Here is a 20,120-nt window from a genome sequence, read left to right as displayed (position 1 = left end):
GGAGCAGAGTTAGGCCAATGCTCAGTGCTTTTAAAAACCTGCCTTTCATCATCATTTCTTTTTTGTCAAAGTCTTCATGATGCTTTTGAGAAAATAAAAAGATGAAGACTACATTCTAGTACGATGTGGTACAGTAATTTCATTTTTTGCTCATCCTTTTAAAAACAATTATATAAATTACTGTTTCATCTGTGGTACAATCTCCCCTTTTAATCTAAAGGACATCCATCCCCTATTCAAATCCATCCTTGAAAATCAGGTCTCCAGTGAAGCCTTTAAATATTTCAGTGGAAAGATAGATACAGGAACTCCTCACTTAACGTTGCAGTTAAGTTCCTGAAAAATGTGACTTTAAGCGAAACGATGTTAAGCGAATCCAATTTCCCCATAAGAATTAATGTAAATGAGGGGGTTAGGTTCCAGGGAAATTTTTTTCAACAGACAAAAGACTATATTAGATATATATATATATATATACACACACACACACACAGTGTAAGTTTTAAACAAACAATTTAATACTGGTGCACAGCGATGATTGTGAAGCTTGGCTGAGGTGGTGAAGTCAGAGGGTGGGATATTTCCCAGGGAATGCCTTACTGCTAAATTAACTAGCAATTGACTGAGCCCTCAAGGGTTAACTCTCACAACACTCTACAAGGCAGCAGGAAAGGAGGGAGGGCAGACAGAAACACACACCCTGTGTGTGAGAAAAAAAATGTGCATTTCCCCTTTAAGTAACTGACCCCAGGCTTAAGTACACTGCCTTGTTAATTAAATCAGCTTGCTGAGACCTGAGATGGCAGCTACTGCCTAGAACAGTGGCTCTCAAACTTTTTTACTGGTGACCCCTTTCACATAGCAAGCCTCTGAGTGTGACCCCCCTTATAAATTAAAAACATTTTTATATATTTAACACCATTATAAACGCTGGAGGCAAAGTGGGCTTTGGGGTGTAGGTTGACAGCTCGCAACCCCCCATGTAATAACCTCATGACCCCCTGAAGGGTCCCGACCCCCAGTTTGAGAACCCCTGGCCTAGAAGCTCCCTCCCTCTGTTGTGTGTGTCCCCCTGCTCTATGGAAGATGGGGTAAGCGGGGTGCAGGAGCAGGGGGGAAGGGGAGACACCCTGACATTAGACCCCCTTTTTCTCCCTTCCCCCATACAGCAAGCAGGAGTCTCTGAGAGCAGCTCCAAGGCAGAGGGCAGGAGCAGCTGCTGCACAGGGAACTTAGGGGAGTGGGGAGCTGATAGGGGAAGCTGATAGAGGGGCTGCTGGTCCACCCTGGTTCCAACCACCCACCAGCTAGCTGCAACGGGCTGCTCTTCCTGCAAGCAGGGGACAAAACAGGCGGCTGCCAAACGACGTTAGAAGGGACCATTACACAACTTTAAACGAGCATGTTCCCTAATTCATCAGCAACTTAACATCGAAACAACTTTAACCGGGACGACTTTAAGTGAGGAGTTCCTGTACCACCCTCTCCCTTTGCCCTCCCCCCCAAAATACTTGAACAACACTTTGTTGAGCCGTCTACAAATTTATCATGTTTCTGACCTGCATTTTGTGTATCAAATTTAGGGAACTAGTCACAGAGAAGAGTACACTCTGGTAATGGTGGCAGAGTCTGGCCATAAAACTGTCACATCTTTGGGGCAGAGACTGTGATTGTCCTTATTTGTGACTGTGCCAAGCACACCGCTGGCACTCCAGAATCAATTATCATTTCTTTTCTTCAAATGTCACAACTTTCACTTTATTTTCATGGGGCACACATCTTGTCCAGCATTTCTATCACCAAGGTCCTTAGCTGCAAAATTAAAACCCATCTCAGCTTCTCTCCCTCCCCATCAGTTCTTTCAAAATATTAGAGATATTTTTATCATTATCTCATGTTTCCACTGTACATCATAATTAGCTAACAGATACACTGAATTGAGGATAGTATGTTACAAAATAGTTCTTAAGAGCCCAGGGGACATTACAATGTACATACTTCAAGAGTTAATCTTTTAAATTTCTTAGTGTTAGTTGTGCCATTAGATTGTTACAGTTAATCCCAAACATGATCATCATGGTAGGCCCCAATTTTGCAATAAACTCTGCATGAGTCGACCCCTGCCTCCAACCACATGAAGATTACTGCAGGATCTGGGCCTTACAAATATTTACAGGGGACGACAGAACTGAAAGCCTCCTTTCTGCTGAACTCTTCAGGATTTAAATGATCCCATCATCATGTTTGAGTCTGCAGATTAATGAATGAACATGTCAATGAATAAACATATAGGTCCAAATCCTGGTTCCATTAAAATCAACAGGAGCTTTGCCACTGATTTCAATGGGACTGGGACTTGGCCCATAATCTATTAGCTCTGAATATGATGGTAGTCGGAGATAGATGTGCAGTATGTGGCACAAGTTCCCAGTTTCAAAAGGGTTAGAATAGTGAAGTCCCATGCAATATGGAGAGTACAAAGCATAAAGGGCTCAATTTTGTCTCCATATACACCTCTACCTTGATATAACGCTACCCGATATAACACGAATTCGGATATAACGCAGTAAAGCAGCGCTCATGGGGGAGGGGGGTGCGTACTCCGGTGGATCAAAGCAAGTTCAATATAACGCAGTAAGATTTTTTGGCTCCCGAGGACAGCGTTATATCGAGGTAGAGGTGTACATGGTTTTCAATGCCTTTGACATCCTTGGTGGCTGCACCTGTGCATGTGAGTAGAGACCTGAGCCTGCAGCACATAAATAATACAGTAATATGAACCTTAAGAGGACATCTAGTCTATCCTCCTGTGCTGAGGCAGGAGGTATACATGTGAGAGTGTGCATACACAAATCATTTTTAACAATCTACCTTGTATTTATGGTGAGAAAACAAAGAGCTATTAATTATTTTAAGTAAAACACAATATGGTTAAACAAATCACAAAAGTTCTTTTTTCACCTTCCCCAGATCATTTTTTGAGGGATGCACAAGTGGGTGGCCAGGAAAAATATTTCATCTTTCCAATCTCACTGAGGGCCATGCCAGTATAGTGAACACCTAAAATGGCTCTGACCAAGTGAAAGCTGGTTGAACAATACTAACACAAAAGTGTCTTTTACTAAAGCAATTCCAAAAGAATCATTAAGTCACAGCAGGGGGGGATCAGCAGCACAGCCAGCTTCACCTTTGCTAACAGAACAACTCTGGAAATAAGTCACCTTTAAGGATTGCTTTATAGTCGTAAGTTATATAAAATCAAGAATATTTTAAATGGTAGCATCCCTGATTTGCTGCCACCTGAACTCCCACTCCCCTCTATCCTCAATTACTGCGGAATAAAGGAATTTTAGAGATTAACATTTGACACTCATAGCCATTAGAATTTTTTTGCAAAATTTTAGTTAAGAATGGGAAGATATCAGGAGCAGGTCCTGATTTTACACCTGCATTTCTGTTAGCTATTATTCTTTACGTAGCACCCACAAATACGTTAGGTGCTTTGGAGACACTCATTAAGATAGGTCCCTGCGTTTAGAGACTAACACTGACACTGAACAGACAAAGATGCAGGGAAAGGAAATAACACGTATGTATAAAAATATAATCCCTAGCCCATTTTCCCCTACTGTAGTCTCATCCAGCCCTTCACCCAGCCTAATCTTGATTATTTAAAAAAAAAAAAATATATTGGAGATATCCCATCTCCTAGAACTGGAAGGGACCTTGAAAGGTCATCAAGTCCAGCCCCCTGCCTTCACTAGCAGGACCAAGTACTGATTTTGCCCCAGATTCCCTAAGTGGCCCCCTCAAGGATTGAACTCACAACCCTGGGTTTAGCAGGCCAATGCTCAAACCACTGAGCTATCCCTCCCCCCGCACATAATGACTGTTACTTTCAATTAGTCCCAATTTTCCCCAGCCTATGCCAGGCCACCATCTGTTTTTAACCCATTACTAATATGCTGTAATAAAATGACAGAATACTGTATTTCTTAAAAAAAAATTAACCTTCAAAATTCCCAATTCTAGTCAAGGTACAACTCTCACACTCCCCCCTCCTTCCAATCACTCCTCATCCTCCCTTCACACAACAACTCCCAGCCTATCTTTATGCTGTCCTCTTCACATTCCCTTTCAGACAATTACCCCCTTCCCTCTCCACACATCTCCCCCACACACATGCAACTAAGCAGTTCATGCTAATCGTCTGTTCCCAGTTCCCCCTCAGTATCATGACATATTCCTACTAAATTATGCTTAGATTACAATTGCAATTGCAAATAACATTGGGTGGAGAGAGCTAAGTATGTTTCTCAGAAAATTACCCCCAAGAAAGTGGAAATTGATAGAATGTCAGAATAGAAGTAGCTTAGTGCTGCTGAAAGCAGCAATTATATCTGTAAAAATCAACTGAAAATGATAATTCTCTATATAACCTGAAACTTTTTACTTTGAAGGTAAGGAGCAGTGTTCAGTGAACACAAAGCTTTAGCTACTATACTTGGAAAAATAAAGGACCTGGTCCTGAAACCCTAACATTTTGCAAGAATGTAAATAACTATGCAAAGTTGCAAGGCAGCGGAGAATCAGGCCATCAATCCTTACTCATGCAAACTCCTATTGAAATAGATGAAAGTTTTGCTGAGAAAGGACTGAGTAATGACTGTTACTTTCAGTATACAATGGTCACCCTTAAAAACTCCCCAGTTGCCTTTGATACCATGGTAAGGGATCATATTAGAAGACAGATAAAATACAGTGAGTTACCCAAGTGTTGGCAAATTCTGGAGGAACCTTATCTATTTATCTAAGGCAAAAGTGGAAAAGTTTTAAGGTCAACCACTGTAGCAAAACCAGAATATCTAACACATGCATTTGAGAGTGATTTAGAAACAACTGATACAATGCAATACTCCCTCTCTCTTTCTCTACTATTACACATAAAAAACTACTGAAATGCTACCTTTAAGGTTGCCTATGCAGCCTTCCACAGGAGCCCAGTTTCATTCAGTTCACACAAGGGACAATGCTGCTATAATCAACAGCGATTCAACATTTTGTTTTCTCCTCACTGTTCAACATGTGGCCACATACCTTGTTTGTTGCACACTATTCATACCCTGCTCTGAAGCCAGGGGCTTTTCTGTGGCGCTCAACACTAGTATCTGAGTGCTTCACAAATATTAATAAATTAATTTTCACAACATCCCAGTGAGACAAGGGGGTATTCTTATTCAGATTTGCAGATTGGGCGCTGATGCACAGAGAGCTTAATGCTGGGTGCCCAACTTGAGACACCTAGGACCTGATTTTTCATTGTACTTAGCATTACATCGCATTTTATATGTTCAAAGCAAAGCTGCCACTGACTTTAGTTGCAGTTGTGAGCATTCTGCATGTCTGCAAATCTGGCCTCATGGACTCATATCAGGCACCCAGAAAAAGAGGAACACACAATTAGTGACCACCTGTGAAAAGAGTGATTTAAGTGACTTTCCAGTATCATGTAAGAACTCTGTGGCACAGACACAGATAGAATCCAGTACTGCAAGGCAGTATTCAATTGTCTTCTTTCTCTTCCTGCAATGCATGGCCTCATTTACTATACACCGTTCAACTTCTGCGACCAATGAAGCAGGGGTTCTACAGACAACAGCCTCCTTAATCATACAACCCTGATTCATCCCCAAAGAAGGAATAAGGCAGGGTCCAGTGGGAAAAAAATATTATGTGAACATGTAATTAAAGCATGTATCAGAAGGCACATGCAGAAAGGGGCTGAATTAATGTTTCACAGGCAAGTAAAACAAGTAGTGGGCTGGAATCGCAATCTTGGGGTAGAGCATGCTCAGTGTGGATGGAATCTTCAAGGAATTTAGCTGGTAAATCTAAGAAGTCTTTGCTGAGCACATACAAAGTCCATTTTTCACGCAAAAGATACACCCCTGAAAAAAGGACACTGCTCTGCCAGTTATCAAGTCCCTGCTCCAACGTATGGGGGCATTAGAGCTGTTCAAAGAAAAGGTCACCAGAATTTTTTAATATGGGCAAAACAATGTATTTTTCTCAAGTCTTGTTCTTGACATTTTCCAAAATAATTCAGCTTGGGGCAGATACTTAGCATGTAATTCTTCAACGCACACAGTTAAAATTTGGCAAAGTTATAAGCAACTGAAAGCAGGGTCTTATAATGGGAAGTGTCGGGCAACCTGAATACTAGGTGGTGCTACAAGCCTATAATTTTCTCTCAGGCTGTCGGAGAACATGAGCACTGTGGAGGCAGTGTACTCAAAACGCCAAAGAGAGATTTTCATAGCACTCCGTAGAAACCCTTAAGCCTCATTCAAGGAGCAGCACTGAACAGTTCCAGAGGGAGCCATGTCTGTTGGAAAGAGGTTAATCATGAGGGAGAAAGAAGGAATATAGGGAGCTTTTAAAAGTTTAAAGACAACTGCAAACCTAAAAAAATAGCTACTTCAATATTTTTCCAGTTTTTGTCTGAAATTTTAAAATGTTTCTAATTAACATTAACATCTGGGAGTACTAACAGAATAATCCACTGAAAAACTAGACCTTTGTCCGTTGTCTTGGGAAACAACACTGAAGCCTGCGAGTTAACAAATGTAATCAATTAAGCCATTGCAATCTGTGGAGTAGGTAGCTCAAAAACATACTAGTTTTAAAATCATAATGCATTTGATTGAGAATTATTAATCTGCTAAAATTAACATCAATTAAGTGGTATAGCACAAGGTGTTCTCTTCTGATCTCCCATCCTCCTGTTTGGTGTTGGTTCTTGCTGGGCTGTTTGTGGGTCATATCATACAGTCTATAATCAATCCCCCTGGGCTTCAGTGGGAGATTTACCTGAGGGCTTGTCCTCACAGAGGGGCAATGCACACAACAGGAGTGTGATTTTGGAAGTGCATTAACTGGTCCATGTAGATCCTGCTGGTGCTCACTAAAAGTACCCTCTAATGTTAAAATGAACTAGGGAAGACACACCCCTGTACTGAGCATTGATGAACCATGTAGACAAGCCATGAGTAAAGACTGCAGAATTTGACCCTATTAGTTTAGAGACTGATGCTGGTCATGTTTGCACCAGTGTAACTCAATTGACTTCAATGGAGTTACTCCTTATTTATATCAGCAAAACTGAGATCAGAAACAGACCCTTAGAATATACTTCCATCATATACTTTTTAAAGAAAATTGTCTTTTTTCTTTTTTTTTCGTTTCTCTTGGGAAAGGAAAAAAATACCCTGGCAGATGTCTTTTGGTGTTTATTAAATGCCAGAGTAGACATCGATGTACATAGCCTAATAAACTTATAATAATTTATGTAGTGAATAACATCATGGGGGAAGAGCTAGCTCAGTGGTTTGAGCATTGGCCTAGTAAACCCAGGGTTGTCAGTTCAATCCTTAAGGGGGCCATTTAGGGACCTAGGGCAAAAATCTGTCTGGGGATTGGTCCTACTTTGAGCAGGGGGTTGGACTAGATGATCTGCTGAGGTTCCTTCCAACCATAATATTCTATGATGTAAGTCTACAAATTCTTTTCTCAATACACACTATGCACTTTTTAATTTAATAAAATATTGTGTGGCTTTGTAAAAAGAAAGAAAAAAATACTACAACAACAGCATGCATTTCTTCAGTGTCCTTCATGAAAGAGACAAAGTGTGCTTCACAGTACAATCCATTGCTGGATATAACCTTTTAAAGAAATAAATGATGATTTAAGGGTTTAGAAAACACTAGATTACAGAATGTAAATGCTGAGATCTAATAACCACGGTGATGCACACGGTATCAGAACCTGAACAGAAGAGAATATAGTGTTTGTACTAGCTGTTAGTTGAAGTGTCTTATAAAGCAACACTAATTCCCTAATTCTGGAATTACTTTCAATTTCCCATTTTCTCAGAATCCATTGTGAGTTTAATAGTAAATTGAAAACAATGTTTGCAGGGAAGAAATTCTAATCTTGTAATTTTTTTTAATTTGGCCATTCAAAATCTAGATATTATATTTTTTGGAACACCAAAAATAAATTACCGGTACTTCTCTTAGATTTCAAATATAATGTATCCATTTTCACAAACTACCCCAAACCCTAAAATGCTGAATTACATTGGGTTTGAGGGCCAATTTGTGCCCCCAGCTTGTCTGCAATTCTATTGAAGCCAATTTGGCTCCAAAGCCTCAATCCTGCCTACACTTAAGCACATGTGTAGCTTTACTCATGCGAGCAGCTCCCTGATGTCATTGAGACTATTTGTGTGAATTATATACATGCTTAAGTGCATGTCGAATAAGTAACATCACAAAGAAATAGCCAACTTAATGTTTAGAGCAGTTACTCTCCTCATATACTTGTTTTAAAGAGTGCTCACTTTATATCTTCAGCTTGGATCTGAAACCTTTGAGCATTGCTCATTGTTTTGTGCACAAAGAAATTCTTGCCTTTTTTGGTGAGGGTAAAGGGTAGGTAAATACTGCATTCAAACCTGGTGGAAAAACCCTGTTACCTTTTTTCATGTCTGACCTTGGGCATTACACCCCACAAACCATCATTTCTGCCTACCATTCAACCAGCATCTTGTCAAATCTGGCTGCAAGATTAAGTTTCCTGATTCTGAATTCAATATTGCAACCCTAAGGATATAAGAACCAAGCTGGAACATTCTGTTTTTTTTTTTTTTAAAAATGGATAAAATTGTTTCAGCTCTGAGACCACGGTTTGCCCTGACTATAATGATAAATCATCATGAACGACACTAAGTGAAATGAGTTTGATGTTCTCTGCTTTATTCATCCATGTTAGAAGCCATTTTTACATTTGCCACAACTTTCAACCTTTACTCCAAAGGACTGAAGGAGTCTTGTTTGCAGATATTATTTCTGCTTTGTATAATCCATCTGATGAATGTGAACCATGTTTTGTACACAAAGTGGGATGGGCGTGGTGTGGAGAAGGTAAAACATTTGGCAAGGAATCCTACAGTGGTTGTGTTTCCCTAGACCAGTTTAATATACCAGTACTAGCCACTCCTCTTTTGGGGTATGTCTACACTACAGGATTAATCCGAATTTAGATAATTCGAATTTGGGAAACAGGTTGTATAAATTCGATTGTGCGCGGCCACACTAAGCACCTTAATTCGGTTTTAAACCACATTAATTCGGTGGTGTGCGGCCACACTACCCCATTAACTTAAACACAGTAATTCGGTGGTGTGCGTCCACACTAATCCTAATTCGAATTAACAAAATCGATTTAGGCTCTACTCCGTTCGTCGAGGTAGAGTACAGAAATCGATTTAAAGGGCCCTTTAATTCGAATTAACTGGCTCTGTAGTGTGGACGGGTGAAGGGTTAATTCGGATTAAGGCAGCTAAATCCGAATTAAAGTCCTAGTGTAGACCAGGCCTTAGAGAGGATTTCCTTTAATTTTACTTTAAGTACAAGAAATGTTTCTATTTTTCCTTCTTTATCACTTGGTATCAAAATTAAAAAATAAATGAAAGCTTCCCCTACTGAGATTTTAATGCCTGATCAGGTTGAGAAAGGGACTAAGGAACTTTCAGTACTTTCAGGATTTGGCCTCTGAAATCAATGGGAACTGCAGGTGTTATGCAAGTATTCGGCCCTTCTCTGGGTTTGGCCCAATACCAAGAACTATACAAGAGTCATTACTGTATCTTTTTTACTACTTACTTGTTTAAAGGAAACATTTCTTTTAAACAAATATCAATGTTATTTACATCTTTACTCACCTTTTACAGGTAGGGTTTGGTATGCACTCAGGCAAAATTCTCTACTGTGAGCTATATAAGAAAATTGAGCCCGACAGCATCTGCATCATATTATGGGTAAACAATAATAGGCTTGATTTGGCTCCAACTGAGGACAATGGGATTTTTGGACAATGAGAACAAGACTGAGGCCACACTCTGAAACAAAGAACTAATCATAAATATAGGGTTACCATCCGTCCGTATTTCCCCGGACATGTCCGGCTTTTGCGTCTCTAAATAGCCGTCCGGGAGGAATTGGTAACAAGGTTAAAATGTTCGGGGGTTTTTTCTCCCTCGCCTCCCTCCCTCCCTTCCATGCAGAGTGCGGCTGCTGATTGGGCAGCTGGGCCAACTGACCCACTCCCATTGGCCTCCAGCAGCCAGAGCCAGCCCCTGCTCCCCCCTCCCTCTGTCTGCTGCCCTGTGTAACACACAAACCGACCCACCGGGCAGAGTATTTTGCAAACACATGGAGCCAAAATGGTAAGGGGGGGGGGAGCAGTCAGGGAGCGGGGGAGTGTTGGATGGGTCCCCGGCCTCCACCTGCCAGCCCCCCTCCTTGCGTCCCGTCCCCCGTGGACCCCCCCCGCCTGCCTCTCCCTTGTTTGCTGCCCCCGGGTCCTAGTGTCCCCCATCTACTAATGGGAAGACAGGCTGCCCTTACCCTGCCCTTCCACCCTAGCCCTGAGCCTCTCCAACGCCCCAAACCCCTCAGCCCCAGCCCTCATCCCCCACACCCTAATCCTCTGCTCCATCCCTGAGCCCCCTCCTGCATCATGAACCCCTCATCCTCAGACCCACAGCCCTCACCCCTGCATCCCCTCCTATCCCCAAACCCCCTCCCCACACCCCCCTCCTGCCCTCAAACTCCCTCCCAAAGACTGCACCCCCTCCCTTTGCACCGCCTCCCACCCCCAAACTCCATCCCAGAGCCTGCACCCCTCACCCCCTCCTGCACACCCACCCCCTGCCCCAGCCCGGAGCCTGCACCCAGCACCCAAACTCTATCCCAGAACCTGCACCCCTCCTGCACCCTAATCCCCAGCCCAGGACTTGCACCCCAGACCTCCTCCCCCCACCCAACCCCCCTCCCAGAGCCTTAGGCAGGTGTGTGGGGGGGTGGGTTCTGGGCAACACCAAAATTTCTACAACCCTGCCACCCATGCGAGTGGATAAGGGTCGGGGCAGTCAGGGGACAAGAAGCAGGGGGGGTTAGGGTTCTGAGGGAGGCAGTCAGGGGGTGGGAAGTGGGAGGGAGTGGATGGGGGAGGGGTGGGGGCGGGGCTAGGGCGGGGCTCCCCCGTGTCCTCTTTTTTGATTGTGGAAATATGGTAACCCTACATAAATATTGTTGCTTTAGTCTTAGCCCATCTGTTTGTTTTTTTTAATAATATATCTTCCAAACATGGGCTAAATCCTCACGTTCGTATTTAGATTTTTGTTCCAGTAAAACTCCTATTTACTTCAGTGTGAGTATGGCCTGACATAGCCTAACTAAAGCTGACTTAGCTTTTAGCTCGAAAGCTGGCCCAATAAGCAGACATGCAGTTGAAGAAGTAAACAATTCAGTAAAATGGACAATATTCTGATATGTCAATAATAATCTACTGTAATATGTTTAACAGCAGCTGTTTTGCATCACATTATCACCAGTTTACTTAATCTGCTTGTAAAAGGCTCATGCTCTGTTATTGTCTCTTGCATGAAACTCTTGTTTCCATAGCAGGGGGTTACTAAAAAGCATTTTTGTCTATTATTTGTGCCCTTATTATACTTCTGTTTTGGAAGCGCCATTACAGAGCTCGACTGTGTCTCCTAAACACACAAGCATCAGATACCTGAAAATGTTTGAAATTTGTAAAACAAAATTTACTTGATGGAAGCAGTGAGTGAAATAGTATGTGGTTTGTTTTTAACTTTTTTTTCCCTTTTGCTTAAGGACCTGTTTCTCTTTGGAATACCCCTTGCTGTCTGTGAGCTACTCCTAACTTAGAGCCCAGTACCGCAGTTACAAGTAGACAATACCCAGGCAAGTAGTCCAAGTGCCGGCGTCAACAGAACTAATCACATGACTCAAGTGATATGAATTTGCAGGATCAAGACTTTTTACTTCCAAACTGGCTGTAGATCGCTTTAGTGAAGTGAAAGAAAATCTATCATTGATATTAACAGGAGCAGAACTTCAGAGTAAATCCTTTCTCACAGTTTGCAGCACAGCAATGGTACTACTGCTGTGACTATGAACTACCGTGAGTAAGGGTTCGCAATATCTGGCTGTAAGGCCCCAACCTTCCAAACAGACACATGCTTAACTCCAAGCCCATGAGTAGTCCCAATGGAGTCAATGGGTTTACTCCTGAGGGTAAAATTAAGACTGTGCTTAAGGGCTTGCAGGTTCAGGACTTAATTTTGCCAAGAAATTGTATAAAAGACATGAACAGAACATATATCTTTAATAGTGGAATTATTCATTTTCAATAACTATGATCTTTATTTTACATTGCTTAAGAAAAGTCATTTATACCATTGGACAGAAGAGAGTGCTTTGGTATAAAGCTTCCCCCTTCCCCCCATCACTTTCAAAATAGCTAGGAATTTAGAACAGTCTCTTGATCTTCAAAATTTTCTTTTGATCTCACAGTTAGATAAAACTCTCCTATGCAACAGCACTACCAGTCAACAGAGAATCAGTAGCAAATATCAACAGCTAATCTCTCTCTTTTGAAGACATAGTTCTACATATCAGAGAGGTTTCAAAGCCAGCGATAAAACAGAAAGCCTGAAGCTATAGTCCATTTACCTGTAGCCCTGACATTCATGAAAAATAAAAATGTTCAAGAGCCTTAAATTACTCTCTTTAATCCTAATAATCACCTCTAATTATACAACAGTTTGTATTGTAATTATTTAGCTGGCATTTAAATCAGACTTCCCTGAATTTATGAGCAATGACAGTTTGCAAATAGGCAGCCAGGGCCTGATCCTGCATACTGTTATTCTTGTGAGTAGTTTCACTGAGTTCAGTGTTGTATAGAACTACTTGAACAATTAAGAATTACTCGTGTGAGTAAGGATTTGGGTCCCAACTCAGCAGGGCACTTAAGCACGTTTTTAACTTAAAGCATATGCTGAATTCTCATTGACTTCAATGAGGCTTATGCACATGCTTAAGCCAAATCGAGGCCTCTCAGAGTGAGACCCCCCCAGAATGACACAGCAACAGAGCTGTTGTAATTATAGTGTAATAAGTGGGGCGTGACAAATAGGCATCACTAAGAGAAGTACTTCACCAGCGCGAGGATATTTTACCATGCCCTCCTCTTGCATTGGAAAAGCTGTATACATTTGTCTTCATCTGTCTTTTATTTTCTTCCATTTGAGTTTCAGTCCAGATCAGAGGCAAAAAATAAAAGCCTTGTTACAGCTACAGGTCAATGTAAGATAAGAGGCTCAACGCAGTCACTTCCATGTACTATACATAAGAAAAGTGGCCCAGACTGGTATTCAGTTTATCAGGCTAGAATCAAGGAACCACAGCAAAGGTACTTGAATGTAAATGCATTGCCAGAAGATAAACATCTACACAACTGAAGGATTGTAGCATGCCCAGCAATTTAAAGGTCATATGCTGTGCATTGTTTTTCTTTAGTTAAAATAGTGGGGAATATTAAATCACTGCTCTTTAAACATTTGACTTCATAAATGGGTTCAACCACCAAGTAATAGGCCAGACGACACAACACAAGATGAAAAGGAGAGAAAAAGAAATGCACTACGAAAGAAAATAATATTGATAAGAACGTTTTTAGAGGGCTGATATCAATTAAAAGCTGATTTTGGTGTGAAAGCAGGAAAATAATTTTAAACATGCAAGAAAATGATAAAAATCCATCTTTTGCACTGTAAAAGGAAAAGTGAACAGTGAAATGCATTCTTTTCCTGGAATCTAGGACAAGGACCAAAGAATTTACATATATTAAATTAACTAGAGCCAAACTCCTCTACAACAAATATTTATATTGTAAAATATTACAGCCACATTCCTCCATCTCCTTACAACAATAATTCTTAAGGACACACTGTACTGGAGAGCATATAAAAAGAGTGTGTTTCTGTGGAGATGGAATGCTTCATTATCAGAGTACCAGAGTGTACATAAATATTAAAAATATGTTTTTAGACATGATTCTTTCTGTTTACATTGTTTTCAGCACTACTGAAAACAAGATTTAATGTCTACCTGTCCATAAGCATCTCACTTGCTCTCTCCAATGACAGAACTCAATTATTGGAAGCCATACAGGACAATGATGTCTCTCTCCACTAGTAGGTCAGTGAGTAGACAGTGGGTCAGATACCTTACTCATGCAAGTAGTTCTACTCACCACAATGGGACTAATTTTGCCAGAGAGAATAGGAATGGCCCAAAATGTAGAAAAAGGGTTTATTCCTAAAATGTATTTAATATAAGTTTATAATGCTTAAATGCATAAGATTATTTTGGTTAAAAGAATAAAGTTTTATGTGTCCTTCAGATTCCAAAAGGAATGCACATTTGAACAGCAAAAGATTCTCTGTAGGAGTACTCAAGGACTTGTTTAATGAATGTTCAAGACAAACTAAAATATAGATATACTCTTCACTGGTTAAAAATTAGCCTGCTGGAAATGCATTAATCAGTATTAAAAAACAAAACAAAACCCACTAATTTGGACACTTAGATCAATCTTGTAAAAAGTGACCAGCAAGTCACTGAAATGAGTGACTTCTTTTCCAAGGTATCCCACTGCTTAAAATAATTCAAACAAACAAACAAACTAACTAACTAAAAACAAAGTAAAAACCAAAGAGGACCCAGCTATGCTGTACAATGTATGAGATATCAATCTCATAAATTGGTCTTCTGAGCCAAACTCTCTATGGAAAAAGAGCATGTGTTTACTCTTGCATATACAGCGTTTGTTAGATTATGAGACCATATGGGAGGATATAATTGAAATATATAAACATGGCTGATGTTAAGAAAGGCAACCCAAACATACTAATAATATTGACAAGTTCTTGCCTATTTGAAGAAGATTTTCACCTAATTTACTTCATTTGTTTTTATTACCATCTAATTTCATATCCCTCTGTTCTACTATATTTCCAAAAAACAGTGAACACAAATGTGCAGCCAGCCTGGACCCTCAGGCTTCTGGATCAAGATGGCAGGCTGGCCTTGGTTCCCCTGGGGACAGCAAAGCCAGAAGGGTGATTGGACACAGTGACCTGTCTGCATGAGATGAGACAAAAACAGGAGGGCTGTAATGCTGATGAACTAACCTGTCACTCACAAGCTCAGGTCTGCAACAAAAAAATAAAAAAATAAAAGAAGGTGCAGTAAAGATTTAGTGAACACACAAGGTAGAAAGATACAGCATAATTAATTAGATGATGACACAGTTAGTAACCAGTTTCGGCAATCTCAGGGTAAAGGGGGAAGCCTGGTTCAGAATCTACTTAAATGTTCTTATATAAGGATAAAAGGAGAATAATTTTAAACTGCTATTATGGTTCAGCATGTAAGGAAGGTAGCTGTCAAAGATCAGGTTTGATTCCAAACACTCCAGTTATGAATCAAAATCACAATGAGCAATGAGCTTCTAGATCTTGACACACTACGCAAGGAGGTTGTTCTTCAGAGTACTTGGCTGCTTAATTGCTTGCTTGGGGGAGGAAAAATCCAGAGGGAAGGTATATAAGCAATTCTGGGAGCCAGTAAACCCAGCTACTAGATAATGATTAGCACTGCAATAATATACCTAGCATTGCCCTCACCAACAGAATTTGGTTCTTAAAGCCAGAGAGAAATATTGTTCCAAAATGAAAAGATTTAATGGTAAACATTTCTTTAAAGTTTTAATTTTTGGTCCTTGAAAGTTAACAAGAACTCATAAGAACAACTTTTTCCAGTATTATGATGGGAGCAAATGAAAGGGTCATTTTTTAAAATACTGGTATGTATAGAATATTCATAGCTTTATGATTTATCAGTAATAAAGGATATACAGTACATGTAATTTTGGAGAGATTTTATGAAATCTAGGTCATGTCATTTGATAGTTATTTTCTCTTTTTATCAGCTGAATGTTTTAGACCCACAGGAAAATTAATATTTCTATTTTCATTAATATGAGCTAATTAAAATGATTTTTATACTTCCTAATTTTAAAATGTATTTTACTTAACAAACCAAAAACGTATATCAGCAGTTCTAATCAAAGAGTAAATCTTTTTTAATTTTGTAGCTCTTTATTCTGCATTAGCATGTAGCTATTCATAAAAAATTTAAGAGAAGAATTTATGAAAACTAAAATAAATAGACTTGAAAATACTGTATGTATGTAAACAGACATATATAGGTATAAATGTACAGATCCTATATGCACATACATCCACACATACATATGCAAAAATGCTTGGAACACATTTATAACTCAAACATAAGCTGTTTAATTACTTGATTAACAATACTCTTGAATTAAAACAAAAAAAGAAAGTTAGTTCCTAAAATTGTGAAATGTATTTTTCTTTTAAGTGCATGCTTTCATTATTGATTTTTGGAAAATGACATACAACAGCACACTATAAATATTTTTTCAAACATTCACCTAACTTTGTTTATAATTGAGGAAAATTAAACATTACACACAAAAGTAACATTTTCAAACTCATTCCATTGTCAAAAATCACTTTCATAAATATAACAAGCATTAAATAAAATATAGATAACTTATACATGGAAAAAGTTACATTAATGAGGATACTGCAGCTATCACAAGCTTTGCGATTCTTCAAGCCTTCAAGTTACATTTTCTATCAACAGTACATATGTAAATCCTTATTGTTACATTTGCTTTAATACCATAAAATATATTTATTTAACACTGAACAAGTTGCCACAAAAAGGTAAATAGCACTCTCCAAAATATATTTTTTCAGGCAATCTTATACTGCCAAAAAAGTGCCACTTTTTAAGTGCCTAACAGAAACCTATTAATGTTTGGGAGATTTTTAATAAAAAATGTATTCTCTATTTTTAAAATATTTAAAGCAATACGAGTCTGTGGTAAACATGGTATTACGTATCTGACATTTTCCATCTAAAAGTGCATTACTGGATATGATGATATTAATAAACCATATGCTTTGAGAGACTTCAGTGCTTTGCTGTAATTTAGTTGAAAATAGTAAGATCTGTGTTTTTCCACCACTGTATTAACATACAGGGAACACAAATACTATGCCATCACTTTAGCAGCATGCGTTCACTATGCTGGAAACATATGCAAAAAAATAACAAACTTTTGAGAGTTCATAAATATCCTTTACCAGAGACAGATTTATGAGTCAATGGTTAATGAGAAAGTGTTGAGTACTTAAAATTTTGTTAGCAAAACACCAGACACCCTCTTCCCACTCCTACTGCACTCATAGGGAAACAGCCCTTCCTATACAGCAGGACACTATCATTTCTTTCACCACCACTCCAGGTTATTATTTGAAGGCAAATGAAAAGACAATGATTCTTCTCTCTTCTGGTTAAGCTCAAAACAGAACATTTAAAACAGACACACATAAAACTACAGACTTATCAGAAATCACAAAACAGAAAGAGAAGGACTCACTGACCCATTTGGAAGACAAAGACGACAAAACGGAAAAGCTCTAAAAATCAGCTTGTGAGGCCTCAGAGAGATATTCTTCTGGCATTTCATCACAGCAGCCCCAGACCAGTTCACTTCCCTGGATACAGGGAGGGAGAACTAAATAGAGCTGTTTATTAAAGCTGTTGTGCTGGATTGCATTAGGAAGCACGAGCAGACCACCTGGACCTTTCAGATTGTGGCAGTGTTTAATTTGCAGGCTGCCCCTCTGCAGCAGCAAAGACTACTACATTTACCAAGCTCAATCACACATTATCTGGGTTAGGAGTAAAAGCAAAAAAATCCACAGCCTCTAGTATAAAAACACAGCCAATATAGAAATAATGAACAGCATTAGGAATATGAAGCAACTCCTTAGTAAACATAATACTTTTACTCTTCACTTCTTCTACTTCAGTATATTTAGACAAAATACAAAGGTAAATTAATAAATAAATATTGACAAAGCTCAGACTAAATTATAAACTGGGATTATTAAAGCAAAGCATCACATTTTTAGGTTTAACTAGTGATTCCCTGGCCAGATTAATATGGTCTTTTGCCTTTCTCACTTTCAGCACTACACTTGCTGGTAGCTGAAGATACAGATAGAAAGATGGTACTGTAAATATGAATTATGTGAATCATATGGTTAGACCCTTGTGAAAAAAATAAAAGGGGAGTTGAGAAATGGCTGACTCCATACCTGACCAATTACAGCTTGCATGGTCCCTGTGTCCTGCTGAGCTGAAAGATCGCAATCCATCATATGTAGTCTTTGAAAAGGAGAATGGGGGTTTCTGGCATGCATCTGTCAATCAACTTCTGCACTCACAACCATCACCAAAAGCAAGGGAAAAAAGTCAAGCTGCTCCACCAAATAGGATGAAATAGTCATGTGACCTTCAGCACACTCACACACATACATACTTCCATATAACGTATGAATTTTCTGCAGATATGAAATGACATTGACAAATACCCAATACCAACTAAATAAAGTGAGACAAACAGCTACTCACCAAAGACAAAACACTTGCTGTAATCTTCAGCCTAAAGATTTAATAAACCTAAGAGGTATTTTAAACTGATGCTTTCTTTTTTAAGCCTAAACTTTCTAGATAATGTAATATAATTTTATGCATGGATACAGTGATCAGAACTTTAACCCTTTGTGTTCTCTCTTTTTATTTATTTCTCCCTTGTTATTCTTCTGTGGGTTGACTGATTTCTTTAAGTTTCTTTTTTTGTCAAAGTGAACAGTCTTGCTGTGCCTCTTATGTCCATATACAAGTAATCTGAAACCAGTAAAAACTAGAAGAAGAAGAAAAAAAAGGCGGGGGGGACTGTGAAACTGGTGCCCTTACCTAAAAGCTTAAAATAGTCCTCATTGTATCCCACCATCACCCATTGAACATTTGCTGATTGGAAATACATATTTAAGTATGAGTTTGTGTGAACTGTGATGAGCACTAAAAATATAAAATATTCAAACTATGTAAATCCTACTTACAGAATCCTTTTCATTTTGAAGGTTAGCAGAGTTTTGGTTCATTCACTGCTCCGCTGAACTGACATAAAATGTTGTTACTTATGATGGCAAACATTACCATTTTTTCTAATGGAAGCAGTTTGTTTCATATATCTTCCCTTCTGAGTTAAGATTTGCAAGAATTTCCAAAACTATTTTTTTTCTTTCTTGTCAAAATATATCATGCACTTGTCTCCAAAAGCTGAGTGTTATGAACAACACGTTACAGCATTGATTGCTGATGTATTATTGGCCAGTGATTGCTGAAGGGTGACATTAATGTAACCCCCCAGTAGCATTTTAACCCTTTCAGAATCAATATGGCTATCTGGCAATATATTAAATTAACAGCCCTTATACGTTTTTTGCAGTATTACTGTTCAACATAAACATTAGCTTCATCTTTTTGTCCTCATTCTAAAATTCCAGTTACATTACTACTGTAAACAAGCTGGTTTTGAATAATTGTCAGAGTAAAAAGTAGTACCTGCGTCTAATATTTGTATCATACCCTTTCCAGTTAAAACAAGGTTCTTACTAGTTTTTTGTAAATAATTTTCTTTTTCAAAAGGTATTGTAATGCCACTTATGCCTTTAAGAAAAACCACTTGGAAATCTCCAACATAAATTTGTTAGTCATAAAACACACGTATGATCATGAAAGATGAAAATTGCATAAATATCATATTTTCAGGTCCTGCTTTTTGCTGAATTTTCTGGTCTAATTTTTCTAATGATTTAAAATTAAGACTCCAACAATCAGGAATGCTTAAAACTTAACAGCATGTCAGTGAGTGTTTGTGAGAAAGTGGGGGACATGAGAGAGAAGTGCCAATTTGATTTTGCATTTTCCAGTTCCTCTATTACAGTTATTTTAAAATTACTAAGTAGACACTTAAGAAAGAAAGTTTTCCAGCATATTTCAAAGAAAATGTGGAAAATACAAAAAAAAAAAGAATTTCCACTTTGGTACATACAAGGAGTCAAAAAAACAAAATATGGGACAAAAACTTCTTCTGATCAAGGACTGTAAGATATGTGCAATATTAACACGGGAACTTTCCTCCTTGGAACTGGAAAGGAGCACTTGAAA

General features: G+C 38.9%; 1 protein-coding gene across 1 annotated transcript in view; it reads right to left on the bottom strand.

Moving 5' to 3' along the window:
* LOC113407042 (POU domain, class 6, transcription factor 2) overlaps positions 1-18,307 on the bottom strand; it is a 384,418-nt gene extending 366,111 nt beyond the window's left edge. The window contains exon 1 of the mRNA XM_026654131.2: positions 18,203-18,307. Within this exon, the coding sequence (XP_026509916.2) occupies positions 18,203-18,307 (105 nt within the window). The remainder of the gene's footprint in view (positions 1-18,202) is intronic.
* Positions 18,308-20,120: the final 1,813 nt, after the last annotated feature.

Source organism: Terrapene carolina, unplaced genomic scaffold, assembly GCF_002925995.2.
Source record: "Terrapene carolina triunguis isolate 2854851 unplaced genomic scaffold, T_m_triunguis-2.0 Scaffold182, whole genome shotgun sequence".
In the NCBI taxonomy this organism is placed as follows: Eukaryota; Metazoa; Chordata; order Testudines; family Emydidae; genus Terrapene; species Terrapene triunguis.
This window is presented reverse-complemented; position numbering and strand designations above follow the sequence as displayed.